Source organism: Gigantopelta aegis, chromosome 2 (genome assembly GCF_016097555.1).
Source record: "Gigantopelta aegis isolate Gae_Host chromosome 2, Gae_host_genome, whole genome shotgun sequence".
In the NCBI taxonomy this organism is placed as follows: Eukaryota; Metazoa; Mollusca; class Gastropoda; order Neomphalida; family Peltospiridae; genus Gigantopelta; species Gigantopelta aegis.
In genome coordinates, this window is record NC_054700.1 from 51,079,891 (window position 1) to 51,097,656 (window position 17,766).

Below are 17,766 nucleotides of genomic sequence, written 5' to 3' on the forward strand. Positions count from 1 at the left end.
ACGACCTTTGATATGCCAGTCGTGGTGCACTGACAGGAACAAATAGCCCAGTGAGCCCACCGACGGGGATCGATCACAAACGATTTTACCACTGGACTGTTTATATGTTTGAGAAGACTGTTGCACTATCCCAGTAGTGTGGCTTTTTCCGAAAGGAAGGGAATGTAGTTTAGAGGGATGCAATCTCCAGTAAAGGATCTTCTCGTTAGTGGCTGTCCTCCTACAGACGAGGCAGTAGACAGAGATTCAACCAATTTGCCAAATGCCCATTCGACTCTGATTTGTGCAGAGAAACGAACCTGATCACGTATTACGGTTTTGTCATTCGGATTTAATTAGAAGCTATGTATTTTGATTTAACCTAATCTATGTTTTAATCTTATTTGGAGTTTAACCTAATATCCCTGGATCTACTAACCTGAAGTTACAACTAATCCTGACAACCTTTCTACAAATTTCAAAATATAAAATCCATAGCATTATTACTCCACCAAATCCACCGGGGAATGTCGGAGAATGTGGCCACGACAGTCGTACTTGAACCTTCAGCGGATGTAGTTGTTTGTTTTCTTTCTGGTGGTGGCTCTCTCTCTCTCTCTCTCTCTCTCTCTCTCTCTCTCTCTCTCTCTCTCTCTCTCTCTCTCTCTCTCTCTCTCTCTCTCTCAATACTATTTAAATCAACTTTTATTAAAGTTTCAAAGGCTATTTTATATCTATATCTTCCCACAGACAGAACATTATATACCGCAGCCTTTGATATACAAGTCTTCAATGTGTCTGTAACTCCTGCCCCACCTAAAAAAGCCTGAATACATAAGGGCGATCGACCACTCACCCGAATATGTGATTCAAGCATACAGAATGACTTAAGAGCCAGTACGCGACACCTGTGATGCTACCATCTTTAAAATACTGCCATAACTACCTCAAAATCAGATTGCATCGGGCTGCCCATATAATTAAGTGAATTATTCTAAAGCAACATTATTATGAGTATATTTGCGAGCATAAGGATAGGGTATACTTACTTCGCGAGTAGAAACCACAGCAAAATATTAGCAGGTATTTCCAGTACACCTCCAAGAAGGAAATTAATATACGGATCGCCGGCCAGTATAGTGGAGAGAAGCATCAACCCATAGTACGTCATCGAGTTGGTGAACCTGAACAAACAGTATAGAGTAACAACGGATCCTGAATTTGGCCAAGTGTGGGAATAGAACTAGTAATTGCTGAAGATGTTATGGTTGAACTAGTAGAGCGTTTGTTTGGCAGTGACTCTTGTGCATTCAGGGCCGGGACGTGACCCAGTGGTAAAGCGCCCATTGAGCTATTTCTCGTTCCAGCCAGTGCAACACAACTTGTATATCAAAGGCCGCGGTTTGTACTACCCTGTCCGTGGGATGATACATATAAAAGATCCCTTGCTGCGAATCGAAAAGAGTAGCCCATGAAGTGGCGACAGCGGGTTCCCTCTCTCAATATCTGTGTGGTCCTTAACTATATATCTGACGCCATTAAACCGTAAATAAAATGTGCTGAGTGCGTCGTTAAATAAAACATTCCTTCCTTCCTTCTTGTGCATTCATATTACAGTAAAGGCAAAATAATACAGTTCCGTGACCAATTTACGGGGACAAAGGTTTGAAGGTGTTTTTCTATCTTCAAATCCTTCTGAATAAAAGTAGCGGGGGTGACCCTCTCAAAAGTGTCGGCTATCTCCGCCAGGTGGAGACATCTAAGATGGTCACCCAAATGATCAAAACGTGTGTTAATTAATTCGTGTATTTGTTTGAAGGACCATACTATATAGACAAATGGGTGCTATATTATGGGTGATATACTAAATAATTGGACAATTAAAACATATTTGTAATATTTGTGCTGAAATTAAGTTTGACTATAAATAAATATATGGACTCCATCATTCCAAAACGCTACAATATGCGTATAAATACACAATAAAACAGTTATCATTAAAGGGACATTCCTGAGTTTTCTGCATTGTAAGATGTTTCCGACTAATACAATATTTCTACGATAAAACGTACATATTAAATATATTTTCGTGTTTAGAATATCAGTGTTTGTACATTCGATGTGTTTCTGGTCGTCATAATATTTATAAATAGCCCAAACAGGATTTGGTATCCCAATAATTTCGTACGTACGAATATATATATATTAGGGAATAAAATCAACCTTGACCTAGTACAACCGTTAGGATGATCACAAACACGTCTAATATATAGTCATTAATATTTTATTTAAAAACAAATATTTAACATGTGATTACAGTTATTAAAAAGTCTTTGTTGACTGACATCATCTTAACAAACCGGCCTCGGTGGCGTCGTGGTTAGGCCATCGGTCTACAGGCTAGTAGGTACTGGGTTCGAATCCCAGTCGAGGCATGGGATTTTTAATCCAGATACCGACTCCAAACTCTGAGTGAGTGCTTCGCAAGGCTCAATGGGTAGGTGTAAACCACTTGCACCGACCAGTGATCCATAACTGGTTCAACAAAGGCCATGGTTTGTGCTATCCTGCCTGTGGGAAGCGCAAATAAAATATCCCTTGCTGCTAATCGGAAAGAGTAGCCCATGAAGTGGCGACAGCGGGTTTCCTCTCAAAATCTGTATGGTCATTAACCATATATGTCTAACGCCATATAACCGTAAATAAAATTTGTTGAGTGCGTCGTTAAATAAAACATTTCTTTCATCTTACAATCGCCTAAAACTCAGGAATGTCCCTTTAAGGACTGTCCATTGTGGGAGCAACACGATTTAAGAAAGAAACAAGACATTATTATGAGCGCTCAACTCAGTAAAGCTATGCGCAGATTCCTTACCATGCGTAGGTAACTATCAAAGTCATGGAACGCAATGTTCGGTTTTTCAGAAGATCTAAGAAAGATAATTTTATTGCCCCATCAGCCAGTTTTCCGTCCTCTACTGTGGATACTGACGATCTGTCAATTGTAGAAGACAGGTCTGGTTCGTTCAGTAATGTTGTCCTTTCCTTTTCTTTGGTTTGGTTAAATGCCGTCATGGCGTTAGATCTCTCTAATATGGTCTGCCATACACTGTCGAAATCTTTGTGGTTCATTTTGCAAGCTTTCTTGACTATCTTGATAGCTTCCTTTGTCCTTTTGTTCGCAACCAGCCAGCGAACAGATTCATCTAGAATGCTAGAAAACAAGATATTTTGCGGGAAATGAACACTTGTTTTATTCAATTTACAGATATATGCCTTTTATGTGGGATAACCCAGAAGAGAACTGTATTTATCATAATGTGAGAGGAACATGAAAATATACTGCATTTGTTGTGGCAAGAAAAAACAGCCCATGTTAGGGAAATATGAACGCAAAAGCATTACCATTTTCAAAATCATATTTTTGCACAAGACAGAGTCAAGAGAATACTTCACGATATGTTTGTTCCCATGAATCACTGTCAAGTATGTCTCCATTATTATATATACACACACACATACATACATCCTTGCTACTTCGTCTGACGGAGGACTGCCATATGATTTTATTACTGTTTTTAACAGTGATTCAAGAGTGCATGCCATCACAGATACATGTATTCCAATGAGCTCTCTTCGGTGCTACTTTTGATTTAGTAAAATGGTCTGGGAGTGGAAGTTCTCTTTGTGACATTTCAACAAAGATGCATTGTCCAGTAAAGGATCTGCTCGGGAGTGGCTGTCCTCCTTTAGATGAGGCACTAGACAGATTCATGGAATCAATCACTATATAGTGCACCTATACTAGATTGTAGACTTAGCATTATTTCACATACATACAGACGCATGTGAAGGGAAGGGTTTTTTGTTCCAATACATTTTCCGAGTCAATATTTGTAGATCGCACCCCATTATAAACTTCACTCACCACAGTCTAGACCCGCATCCACCACCCTCTACAATTCCTTCACACGCCTGACATATTAATATCATATTTATAAAATCCTATTCTTTGTTCTAAAAGAAAACAAAAACAAACATGACTTGTATATTGCTTTACTAGAAGCAATGAAAAAGGTATGTTTGTATAAAAGACAATTCCGATGTAGAATTCTATCTCATCATCACCGGCCTCGGTGGCGTCGTGGCAGGCCATCGGTCTACAGGCTGGTAGGTACTGAGTTCGGATCCCAGTCGGGGCATGGAATTTTTAATCCAGATACCGACTCCAAACCCTTCTTAACTGCTAAAGACAGTAAATGCTATGACATACAAGAATTCTTAACTGCTAAAGACAGTAAATGCTATGACATACAAGAATTCTTAACTGCTAAAGACAGTAAATGCTATGACATACAAGAATTCGATAATGCTGAAGGCGGTAGATATTGCCAGGACAAGCTGTATGCTGCGCCAGCTGTAGTTTTGCATGCAGTAGGCTATGGGAGTCACGAGGAGGATGGATATCCCCCACAGGAGGTTAAACAAAAAGCCTATGACCTCTTTTTGTTGTGCAGGAAACAGTTCCAGCATAATGATGAACAGAGGTATTAAGTAACCCTGAAAAAGAAAATGAAGACAAGCTAAAACATTATTGTCTACAAATATTTTATTTTGATATTTTGTGTTCATTATAATTATATATATATATATATATATATATATATATATATATATATATATATATATATATAATATATATATATATATATATATATATATATATATATTATAATTGTTGATTTATTGATTTACTGATTAATTAATTTATTTATTTATTTTATTTATTATTAAGCAAAACGTTTAGAGCATAGGTCAACAAATTTGGGTAGCTACACGTTTGTTCACTTTACTAACTATACAAACCTCCTGAAAAATCCCCACAAACACTCTTAAGATGGCAAATCCAATAAAACTGGGAACGAAAGCCATCGCAACGGTGACGACCAACAACAGGGAGTGGGAGCCGACGTGAAGTCGTTTTCTGCCGAAGCGATCAGCGACTATCGGCAGGAAAGAGGCTCCGAGAAACATGCCCACCATGACGAGAGTTTGCGAGAGTTTGCCCAGTGCGTCTCTCTCGCAAACGAGATCCCACTGAGAAAAAAGAAGAATGGAATGTTTGTTTAACGACCCAACTTTATTGAGTGGTTTGCAGCTGTATTCACACACACACACACACCCCCCCCCCCCCCCCCCCCCCCCCCCCTCCGGTCATGAACAAAACTTTCTGGCGAAGTCAGAGGTTGTGTCAACGACATGCGTGCTTGAACATTTCTCTTATGGGAGATAAAGTTTGTTTTGTTTATAGACACCACTAGAGCACACTGCATAAGGCATTGTGGCTAAACATTTATAAATTAGGATTAAATAGTAAGCTTGTAAATGTTGTAAAATCAATATATGGTCAGATAAAATCATGTGTGAAATATCAGGGAAATATATCTGAATCCTTGTGGTACAAATCCGGTCTAATTCAAGGAGAAGCTCTTTCGCCATTCTTGTTTTCTTTATTTGTTAACGATCTAGAAACGGCACTGTTAAATTCCACCGACCGACTATACCAGTTAAATATGCTTCATCTTTGTCTACTGATGTATGCCGATGATACAGTATTGTTTTCCGAAGGTGCGCCTGAATTTTAATACCACTCAGAAGGTAATATGCAACCAAAGTAGAAAAGCTATGGCTGCTCTACTTGGTAAAACTAGTAACTATTTCTTAAATGCAGAAACATTACTATCACTGTTTGATACATATGTTAGTAGTATTTTAATTTATGGCTGTGAAGTTTGGGGTTTTAACAAAGCAAATAGTCACGAGATCCTACATTTACAATTCTGTAAACGTATTTTAGGCGTGAAAAGGAGCACTACTAATATGATGGTCTATTTTGAATTAGGTAAATCACCTTTGTATATAAGTAGGAACATCCGTATGGTTAAATATTGGATAAATTTTTTGAATACAAATAACTGTATTTTGAAAGAGTGTTATAATACCCTATATGACGAGTGCATAAGAAAATCACTTTCTGTTAACTGGGTTAGTCAAATAAGAGACCTGCATCTCACAAATGGTTTTGGTCACATATGGTATAATCAAAATGTAGAAAATCGCAATACATTTATATCACTATTCAAACAGAGAATGACTGATCAATTTATCCAGTCTATGTATGCTGTATTCAACAATTCTCCAAAATGTCTGTTATACAAATTCGTTGTTAATAATTATTGCTTACAACCTTATCTGCAGAAACCTATTGCTTTGAAATACAAACATATTTTGAGTAAATATAGATTATCTTCCCATAATCTCTTTATAGAAACGGGCAGATACACAATATTGACAGGAATAATAGAATATTACTTTGTTCTAGTGTGTCCTTTCTTCAGTAACATAAGAGATAAATATATTAAACCTTTTTATTACAATAAACCAACATTTAAATTAACGCAACTACTGTTCAGCGACAATTCAAAACAGCTAATTAAATTGTGTAAATATTTTGAAAACTGCTACCACGCATAGAACAGACAGCATTGATACATGACATATGTTATTATTTTATATTATTGCTATGCATGCATTACCCATTTACTATAGAATTTTATCGATTGTAACCCGATGCTACATACCATTCCCCACAGTGTGCACATTACTGTACACCGCGAAAACAATGCGTGCGTATAAATTTCGGGAAATACTTAATCGTAGCCACCAGGATGTAACATCTCGCGAAATGCGATTTTAAGCTACGCCCTTTTTCGTAAGCCACGCCCCATGTCATAAACTAGTCTGATATGTTTCCGCGGGAAATAAACATAAATATGAACGAATAGGCCTAATTCCCTAGTAAATTATGTCAAATATAGAGCTGTGTTATTGTAACGAGCATTTAATAAAATATTAAGTAATACAAATGCGTTTTTCAATGTGTTTTTTTTCTTCTAATCTGTACTTCCGATGTTTTGACGTACTTACGTAGTCCCATACACCTGCCGTCAACTCGGCAACTGAGTAACACTGAGTTTATGACAGATGTATCGGACTACAAACAACGCTGTAAAGTTAATCGTTTGTAAACGTGACACAATATTAATAATACGTGAATAATATAATATATCGCATAGTTTGGGTGGGTGTATTTTTTTTTTTTTTTTTTTTTTTTTTTGGGGTGGGGGGGTTAACGTCTGTATCAGATATGTAAACATGAATATATATACAGATTTCAATATGGCAGCCACAATTTGCAAACACTTCTGTCACCACTGGATTCCTAGTCCCCTAACATGTGGGTATAGGCATTTCAACTCTCTCGATATGTGTATTAGTTTAGGAGATATTAAACAAAACAGGTCCACAATGGTGGCCATCTTGGATTTCAAGATGGCAGCCATACAGGGTGCAATTTCCAGTGGGCCCTGGACTAAATATCCTTGTATTGGGTTAATCTAACCATTTGCCAATGTTCATGCTTTCACAGAAAAGTGCACAATTGATCAGCTAAGTTGCTCCACTACTAGCATAGATAGTAAACATACTGTAAGGTTGGTTATTCACATATATTTGATTACAAAATAAAAACATTACATACAATTTAGACATCTACACTGATCATTTTGATAATGGATTAATCTATCACATATAGTGTCTACATAAGGTGTTTACTTAGCTGAAATATACATTAGTTAACAAATATGTAAATTAATATAACATCTTTTGGGAAAAGTACCCTTGGTGGACGATAATGTACCCTCGGTAGTTGGGTACTGTAAAATCCACCCTACTCAAATCTTAAGTGTTTCATTTTCCTAGAACTATCCCTAGCACTGACAGTAAACATACATGTACCATAAGGTTATTCACATATATTTTTAAATAATAATAATAATAATAATAATTTCTTTTAATTTGGAAATGTACTCTGATCATTTAGATAATGGATTAATCCATGATATACATATTTAATTGTCATGTCTACATTAGAAGGTGTTTACTTGGCTGAAATATACATTAGCCAACATATATGTAATGTAATATACCATGTTAAAGGAAAAGTATCCTCAGTGGATATCCATGTACCTTCGGTAGTTAGGTACAGTAAAATCAACCCTTTTGAAATGTTAAGAATCTCCTTTTCTGAAAACTACTCCTGACATAGTAAATATGCAGTAAGGTTATTCATATCTATTTATTAAAAAATAATAATAATAAAAATTAAATTAAATTAAAATTAAAAATTTTATATGAAAAGAAAATCCACCCTAATCAGTTAGATAATCGATTAAGCCATCATATTCATATTAAATTGTCATGTCTACATTAGAAAGTGTTTACTCAGCTCAAATATACATTAACCAACATATATGTAATGTAATGTACCATATTAAAGGAAAAGTACCCTTGGTGGATGATATCCATGTATCCTCAGTAGTTAGGTACCATACTGTAAAATCCACCCTTTTGAAATGTTAAGGATCTCCTTTTCTGAAAACTACTTCTGACATATATAGTAAATATGCAGTAAGGTTATTCATATCTATTTATTTAAATTAAAAAAAGATATGAAAAGATAATTTACCCTGGTCAGTTAAATAATAGATTAAGCCATCATATTCATATTGAATTGTCATGTCTACATTAAACGGTGTTTACGTAGATGAAATATACATTAGCCAACACATGTGTAATGTAATATAACATATTAAAGGAAAACTACCCTCGGTGGATGATGTCCATATACCTTCGGTAGTTAAGTATGGTAAAATCCACGCTTTTGAAATTTTAAGAGTCATCTTTTCTGAAAACAACTCCTGACATGGATAGTAAATATGCAGTAAGATTATTGACATCTTGTTACAAAAAAAAATCAAAAAAAAAATCAAACTTTCACACATGAAAAGAAAATCTACCTTGATCAGTTAAATAATAGATTAAGCCATCACATTCATACTGAATTGTCATGTCTACATTAAACGGTGTTTACGTAGCTGAAATATACATTAGCCAACATATGTGTAATGTAATATAACATATTGAAGGAAAACTACCTTCGGTGGATGATATCCATGTACCCTCAGTAGATACATGTAAGTATCATAAAATCCACCCTTTTGAAATGTTACATGTCTGTTTTACTGAAAACTACCACTGACATCGGTAGTAAACATACAGTAAGGTTATTCACATCCACTTAAAAAATAATAATATAATTTTAATGGAAATGTAAATGCACATATGTAATAAAATGGAAATCTACCCTGATCAGTTAGATAGTTGATGAATAATTCATATTCATATTTAATTTTCAGTGTCTACATAAATTGGAGGGGCCGGACGTAGCCCACTGGTAAAGCATGGTCGGTCTAGGATCGATCCATTTTTATTGGACCATTGTGCTATTTCTTATTACAGCCAGTGCACCACCACTGGTACATGTATATCAAAAGCCGTGGTATGGTGCATATAAAAGATTACCTGCTACTAATGAAAAAATACAGTGGGTTTCCTCTCTAAGACTATGTCAGAATTACCAAATATTTGACATCCAATGAATCAATGTGCTCTAGTGGTGTCATTAAAAAAAGAAGAAGAAGTGTTTACTTATACATATGTATTTCACACACGCACACATTTATTTCAGCTTATTTCCGTGCTTATATCCAATTAAGGTTCAAGCACACTGTCTTGGGCACACACCTCAGTTATCTGGGCTGTCTGTCCAGGACAGTGGGTTAGTTGTTAGTTGGTTAGTGGTTAGGGAGAGAGAAGAAGGTGTAGTACACCTATGCATTGAGTCCTTAAGAACTTGCTATGGGCTAGAGCCGGTACGGGGTTGCGAACCCTGTACCTACCAGCCTGTAGTCCGATGGCTTAACCACTGCGCCACCGAGGCCGGTTACACACACACACACTCACACTGTTACTGTGTGTGTATGTATGTATGTATGTATGTATGTATGTATGTATGTATGTATGTATGTATGTATACATGTATGTATACATGTATGTATATGTATATTAAAGGTAAATGAACCTTCAGTGGTACTTTATTCAAATCTATTTAATAAAAATCATATTTAAAAAAATAAAGAAACAGAAATCTACTCTAATCACTTAGATAATTGATTAATTTTGTGTCTACAAAAGTAGACTTTTACTTTGAGGAAATAGACATTAGCCAAGAAGTGTGTAATTTGTTAACTACATCAGTGGATGACTTCATGTGTACTTGGTAGTGAGATAATGTATTTATAATCCAACCTACTGAAATCTTAAATTTATAATTTTCCAAAAACCTACCGTAACTACTGTTGTGTTGTTGTTGTTATTATTTTTATTTAGGACAATTGTTATTACAAATAATTAAATAATTATAATTAACAGTAGTGGACAACATTTTTTTTGTAATCGGTTTGACCTGTACTCATTTATACAGTAATTATTTTAAATTATACATTCTGTAGTTGTTGAATGATTTTTGTTGTTGTTGTTTGTTTATTTGTTTATGAAATTAAGTACAGACGTGCATTACAATTTTGACGTTTAGATAACCGTAACCACTGGTGTAAAATTCATCAAAATATCGGCGGGATTATCCCACAGAAGAAGAGCAGGAAAACAACAAACAACGACATTGATATACGCTACGTAACATTCAATTACACAATTTATTAAGCACACTGTATATTATTAAATACTTGTTACATTAATATCTACAGTTGGAATAATTTATATATGTATACACCAGAACATCACTCGATGTCGTAAAATCTCGATGTCGATCAACCGTTTGATCATGAATATTCAGTAGACGCTCACTGGCTGACGACTTTCAGTGCCTACGATTTAGTCTCTCCCATAAATTTCGCGTCGTTCGCGTCCAACCTTATGTCGTGACATTAATACGCAACGCATTATTGTCCAGTTTGAAGTGTGCTTAAAGTGATGTCTCGATTTTCTAGTAAACCATAAAGGAAAACACAAACAAAATACAGTCATAATTCAATTTACTGAAAGTTGTATTACAATATTCATTTTACAAAAGGTAACACAAATAAGTTAATAACTGCTAACTAACACTGATCAGAAACAAAAATGTGGCCTTCGATTTTAGGATCACCTTTTCTGCAGATAGCAATACATGTTGCAACAACAAATTTCCAAGCGCATTTGATAAACAGTTTGTATTTATTTCATGTATATCAGTACTATCGTTTCAGAAATGAAACTCAAATCATGCAAAAATAACATGTTTATTGAACAAGCTAACATACACTGCGACTAATTTGTTTTGTTTTGAAATATTTTATTCAGAATAAAATTCACAAAAAGATTCATTCAACAGGCACATCCTATACATCTGGGTTAAACTTGACAAATCCCTGTTTGTAAATAAATTTCACGTATTTATTTTATGTGTGTACATACCTCCGGAAAATAATGTGTTTTATGTTAAATATGACTGTGACATTTTTGATATGATATACAATGACATTTTGAACTTTCAAACCCAGGGCGAGGTATTGTGTATAGGTGACTTTAACGCGCGCACTGGAGCGGAACCGGATTATATCCCACTGGATCGGCTTGATGATCAAGTGTTGCGTAACATCGGTGAACTGTTTGACTATGTCTCTGACGAGTGTTCAACGCCAAGAGTGTCTCAAGACAAAACTGTAAATAACTTGGGTCGTAACTTGTTACGCTTGTGTAAAGCTACTGGTATCCGTATTGTGAATGGCAGATCACCTGGTGATAATATTGGTCGTTTTACTTTTTATCATAGAAATGGATCAAGCTGTATTGACTACGCTATATGCTCCAACGACATACTTCATATCGTTAGCGACTTTACAGTGTGCGATTTTAATATGTTTTCTGACCACGCGCCCTGTTTGATCGAGGTTGTTTGCTCATTGAAATTTTTTTAACAAAGTTGTAGTTAATAAAGGTAATCCTTTATATATGACTTTAACTATCTGGAATGAGGAATGCAAGGTTGATATTTTAAACAGTTTAAGCGGAAAGTCCGAACAATTACAGATTCTCTTTCAAAATATTTGTCCCACCAAAGAAAGTATTGATAAATCAGTTACTGATTTAACTCATCTGATAAATGACTCGACCAAACAATACTGTTCCCACACTGTTAAATGTAAAACTGTTGGAGGTCATTGTCTAAAATCAGTCCGTGACAAACCATGGTTTGATGATAAGTGCCGTGAGTTATATCGCAGTTACAAGGAGGCTCTATATTTGTTTAACAAGCATTCTTCATTCGAGAACAGGTATAATTTAGCTGTAAAAAAGAAAACATATAAACAGCATATAGGTAAAGCAAAACGAATGTATTTATATCAGGAAGGTAACCTGTTGCATTATTTGAAAAAACATAACCCAAAGCAATTCTTCAAGCGTTTTAAGAACAAACGTAAGCAAGTTAATACGTCATTAACAATCAACGATTTTTTTATACATTTTAAAAAATTTAACAAACACCGATCATGTTGAACAGGTTAATATTACCCAAATGATAGATGAATTTGACGATACCTCAGTTAATACCCATAATGAAAGTGTTTTTGAAGAATTGGATAAAATAATAACACCTGCTGAGATTGAACATGTTATTTCAAATCTTAAACGAGACAAAACCCCTGGCCATGATCTTCTGTTAACTGAATATTTCATAGAATTTAAAGACATTTTATTACCAGTTTTAAGCAAGCTATTCAATAGCATTATTGATTGTGGTTATTTCCCCAATTCTTGGTCAAACGGGATCATCCTACCCTTATACAAAAAGAACGACCCTAACGATGTAGGCAACTATAGAGGTATAACTTTATTAAGTGTTATATCCAAAATATTTACTTCTCTTATTAACAATAGACTTCTACAATGGAGCAGTAATCACAATATTATATCTGATGCCCAGTTCGGATTTAAGCCTGGCTATGGAACTTGTGATGCAATTTTTTCCATACATAGTCTGCTATCATCCACTTTAGCGCATAAAAAACGTTTATATTGTTGTTTCATTGATTACAAAAAGGCCTTTGATAGTATTAATAGAAATAGTCTTTGGTATAAACTAATCGGATACGGTGTCACAGGAAAACTATTAACTATAATTAGATCAATGTATAATGATGTTAAATCATGTGTTAAACACCACGGGTCCTTCTCTGATTCTTTTTCAACTAGTGTGGGTTTAATGCAGGGAGACGCACTATCGCCTATGCTCTTTTCTCTTTTTGTCAACGATATTGAACTTGACCTGTTAAACCACTGCAATAACTCTTACGAATTGAAATATTTGAACTTATTATTGCTAATGTATGCTGATGACACAGTTATTTTTTCAGAAAGTATAGAAGGCTTGCAAGAAATGTTAAATTGTCTAAATATATATTGTTATAAGTGGAATTTATGTATTAATACCGATAAGACCAAGGTTCTTATATTTCGTAACGGAGGTATTATACGAGATAATGAAAAGTGGTATCTAGGGGATAACGAATTGGAAATAGTAAATGAATTCAATTATCTGGGATTGGTATTAAAATTCAATGGAAAGTTTGTTGAGACACAAAAATGCATTGCTAATCAAGGTCGCAAAGCTTTATTTGGTTTGCTGAGAAAATTTAATGATTGTAACCTTAATGTAGAAACTAAGTTATATTTGTTTGATACTTATGTTAGCAGCATATTAAGCTATTGCTGCGAGATTTGGGGATACCATAGCGCTACAGATATTGAAAAGGTACACATCGATTTCTGCAAAAGAATACTTGGTGTAAGTAAAAAATGTACTAATATGATGGTATTCGCAGAACTTGGTCGCTTTCCTTTAACCACTTCTCGAAAATTCAGAATTATTAAATATTGGCTGAAAATATTAAATACTAACAACTGTATTTTAAAGAGCTGCTACGAATTATTATTAGATGATATCAATCTCCCTAGATTTAATTGGGCAAATTCTGTGAAAAATATTCTACTAGAAGTAGGCCTTCCTCACATATGGGATAGCCAACAGGTCGAAAATAAAACTTCTTTCTTATTCACAGTTAAACAACGTTTAGAGGATCACTTCATCCAGGATTGTAACAGAATAATTGATTCGTCATCTAAAGGATTCTTATATCAACATCTAAATCCTACTCATAATGTCAAGAACTATCTAAAAAAAAACGCCTTGAATTTGTATACAGCAAACTGATTACCAAAATACGATTATCTGACCATTGCCTTTGTATTGAAGTCGGGAGACGCCAAAATACCCCAAGAGAAAACAGATTATGTACACTATGTGATAATGAAACAATTGAAGACGAATTCCATTTTATTCTGAGTTGCCCTTTTTACCATGATCTAAGAATAAATTACATAAAGAAATACTTCTACGTCAGACCTTCCGTGTTTAAGTTAATCAAACTATTGAACTCGGAAAATATAAAAACTTTAAACAATCTTGGAAAATATTTATACAAGGCTTTTCTAAGAAGGGAAATGTTCATTAAAAATTAATATATTATGTTTACCCTCCTATTGACATTTTATATACTCTATTCATGTAATTTTGATTGTTAAATATCACACTATGTATATATGCACAACTGTTACTATGATAATAATATTGATGTTTATGTCGCGCCTATAGCCAGGATGGCTTTGGATAATAAAGAATATACATGAGCTCTCCTTGATGGCGACTAATCGATAATTCTTTTATGTAACTTCAATCGATGGCGACTAATCGTTTATTGTTTTATCTACCAAAGGGTGTTAACAGTTAACAACAGAAGCGTGAACATGCGCTACGGTATACATTCGCGAACAAAACACGTCGCAATATTAATACGGTTTACAGTATATTATTTTATATATAAATATGTATGTATGCAACAAAATGTATATTTTTTTACAAAAAAATTAAATGTGTGTTTATACCACGGCCTTTGTTCCACCAGTTGTTAACCATATGTCCGACGCCATATAACCGTAAATAAAATGTGTTGAGTCCGTCGTTAAATAAAACATTTCCTTCCTATCGATATAGAAACCAGACGTTTGTTTCTCACAGACATATTTCAATTGTTATGCTTAATATCAGCTGGTGGATACATGAAGTGTTGCTTGGTTGTTTACTTGTTCTTGTTGGGTTTTTTATTTTGTTTATTATTATTATTATTATTATTATTATTATTATTATTATTATTGTGTTGTTGTTGTTGCTGCTGTTAAACGTGTACTCTTATCGTGAAGAATGAAACTAAAATTTGGACTCTGCATTAAACAGATATACGGTCTTGATCTGGGATAACGATTTTATCGTTCAAATTAAAGGGACATTCCTGAATTTGCTGCAATTTTTAAGATGTTATCACCTAACAGAGACTTTTTAACGATTGTAATTATATATCAAATATATTTTTCTGCATAAAATATTAATGGCTGCATATTAAACGTGTTTCTGATCGTTCTACTATTTGCACTAGGTTAAATTTCATTTTATTTCCTAAAATATATTTTTTTATACGTAGGAAATTATTTGAAGACAAAATCTAGTTTGGGCTTCTTACAAATATTAAGACGACCAGAAACACATTGAATATACAAACACTGATATTCCAAACCATTTTTTAAAATTTAATATGTAAGTTTAGTCGTAGAAATATTTTATTTCTCGGAAACATCTTACAATGCAGCAAACTCAGGAATGTCCCTTTAATACTAGTACACTTTAGATAATCAAAATATGTATGCTTGAAACAATTAACATCACATCACAATCAACGAGTCTAGTGTAGTTTAATCTAATCTAGTCTAGTGCAGTCTATACTAGGAGGTCTGCAGTGAATAGTATGTTTACATTTTATCATAGATTACAGAATATTTGTATTTTATGGACATAATCGTCGACGTATAGCAGAGATAATACATTTGAAGCCAAGATAATCAGTGAGGTGGTCAGTAAACGTTTCACAGATGTTTAAGTTTGTCCTATAGATGTACATACACACCCCATGTATCTCACCTCTTCCATCACCCCCAAACTAGTGATGCTCCTATGATCGATTATAATCGGAAGTTGATCGGTTGGCCTAGAACGATGTGATGATCGATTAATAAACTCGATTACTCCATAATCAATTGTTGCGGGAAATATTAATTGTTATTGTTCCTACAGTTTGAATGAGGGATTGGTGCAAGTATGCTGGGGTTTGTGTGGGTTGTCATATGTATGTAAATACATTAGATACTGATAAGTATTAAAAGCAACATTAGCTATTTTGACGTCTTTTTCTATGAATATGACACTAGCTTAGGTGCATAGTCCTAAAAATTAAAATCATTTTTAATATTTATAAATATTTATATAATTGATTCTTTAAAATTTATAAATGACTGTACCTCGGTCACGAATGATGAGTATCTGTCACCAGTGTAATTATATCCGTTTGAGCATGCGTACTCTGTCACATCCGTACCATTCGAAGTATTTGCTACGATTTGGATCTTACACGATTCCAACACTACAGATGCATTGTGGTTGCCGTCTGCTTCCGGCGAAAAACTACATACGTGGTCTATGTGTTTTCCTGAAAGTATTATAAGAAATTTATTTTTACATATTTCAACTATTATTTTTAGAACTGTGATGATTAATGAAATAATAGTTATTTAATCATACTACAGCACATATTTTAAAACTACGGATATAAAATGAAGACCAAGCTCGTTCCATAAACTTCGTATGACATTCTCCTTCTAATGGAAAAACCTATAATCTTTATCATATGTTGCTCGAATGCAAGAAAATCATAAATGCTGTAGGGTTTTAGCTACGCTATGACGTTCATTAACGGATCTTTTCTAAAACAGATGTGTCTGGCGTCCGCCCGTCCGTCAGTCCGTCGCCCGTCTCTAAACGTTTCGTTTGAAGTCATATTGTAGAATTTTGATCAGATACTTCTGAACTTTGGTACAATGATCCTATAGGGCAGACTCCACAAACTAATGAAGAAATATTTTGGAATGTTAAAATTTTTATTAGCATTTAAAAAAAAATCCCCGTCGGTGGGTCCACTGGGCTATTTCTCGTTCCAGGCAGTGCACTATGACTGATATATCAAAGGCCGTGCTATGTGTTATCCGAAATGCGGGATGGTGCATATACAATATCCCTTGCTACTAATGGAGAAATGTAGCGGGTTTCCTCTCTAAGACTATATGTCCGAATTACAAAAATCAATGTGCTTTAGTGGTGTCTTTAAACAAAATAAACGTTAATGTTTTAAAATTCAAATTGAACATTTGACAGTCTATCATTTCCTAGAGTTGTGATCGGATAGTTCTAAATCTTGGTACTATGATTCTTTGGAGGAGTGTACACAAATTGAACATTTGACAGTCTATCATTTCCTAGAGTTGTGATCGGATAGTTCTAAATCTTGGTACTATGATTCTTTGGAGGAGTGTACACAAATTGAACATTTGACAGTCTATCATTTCCTAGAGTGGTGATCGGATAGTTCTAAATCTTGGTACTATGATTCTTTGGAGGAGTGTACACAAACAAACGGAGATATATTTTGTAAATTCTTCTTCTTTTCTTCTTATTATTAAATTAAAAAAAAAAACCCAGGTTAAAGGTAAAGTTTGTTTTGAGTGTGTATGTGGGGCGTTTATAGCAAATATATATATATATAACTACTCAAAAGAATTTAAGGGTCAAAAATTTATAACCAAATAAGTTTCAGAGTGTATTAG

The 17,766-nt window shown here is 34.4% G+C and overlaps 1 protein-coding gene across 2 annotated transcripts in view; it reads right to left on the bottom strand.

Annotated features, from left to right (window-relative positions):
• Nucleotides 1–17,766, bottom strand: part of LOC121386806 (solute carrier family 22 member 3-like) — a 30,338-nt gene that overhangs the window by 8,738 nt on the left and 3,834 nt on the right. For both annotated transcript variants that reach the window (XM_041517821.1, XM_041517828.1), the window contains exons 2-6: nt 16,408–16,595; nt 4,846–5,076; nt 4,337–4,539; nt 2,855–3,193; nt 1,029–1,163 (exon numbers count right to left, since the gene is read on the bottom strand). In XM_041517821.1, coding sequence (XP_041373755.1) covers nt 1,029–1,163; nt 2,855–3,193; nt 4,337–4,539; nt 4,846–5,076; nt 16,408–16,595 — 1,096 coding nt within the window. The remainder of the gene's footprint in view (nt 1–1,028; nt 1,164–2,854; nt 3,194–4,336; nt 4,540–4,845; nt 5,077–16,407; nt 16,596–17,766) is intronic.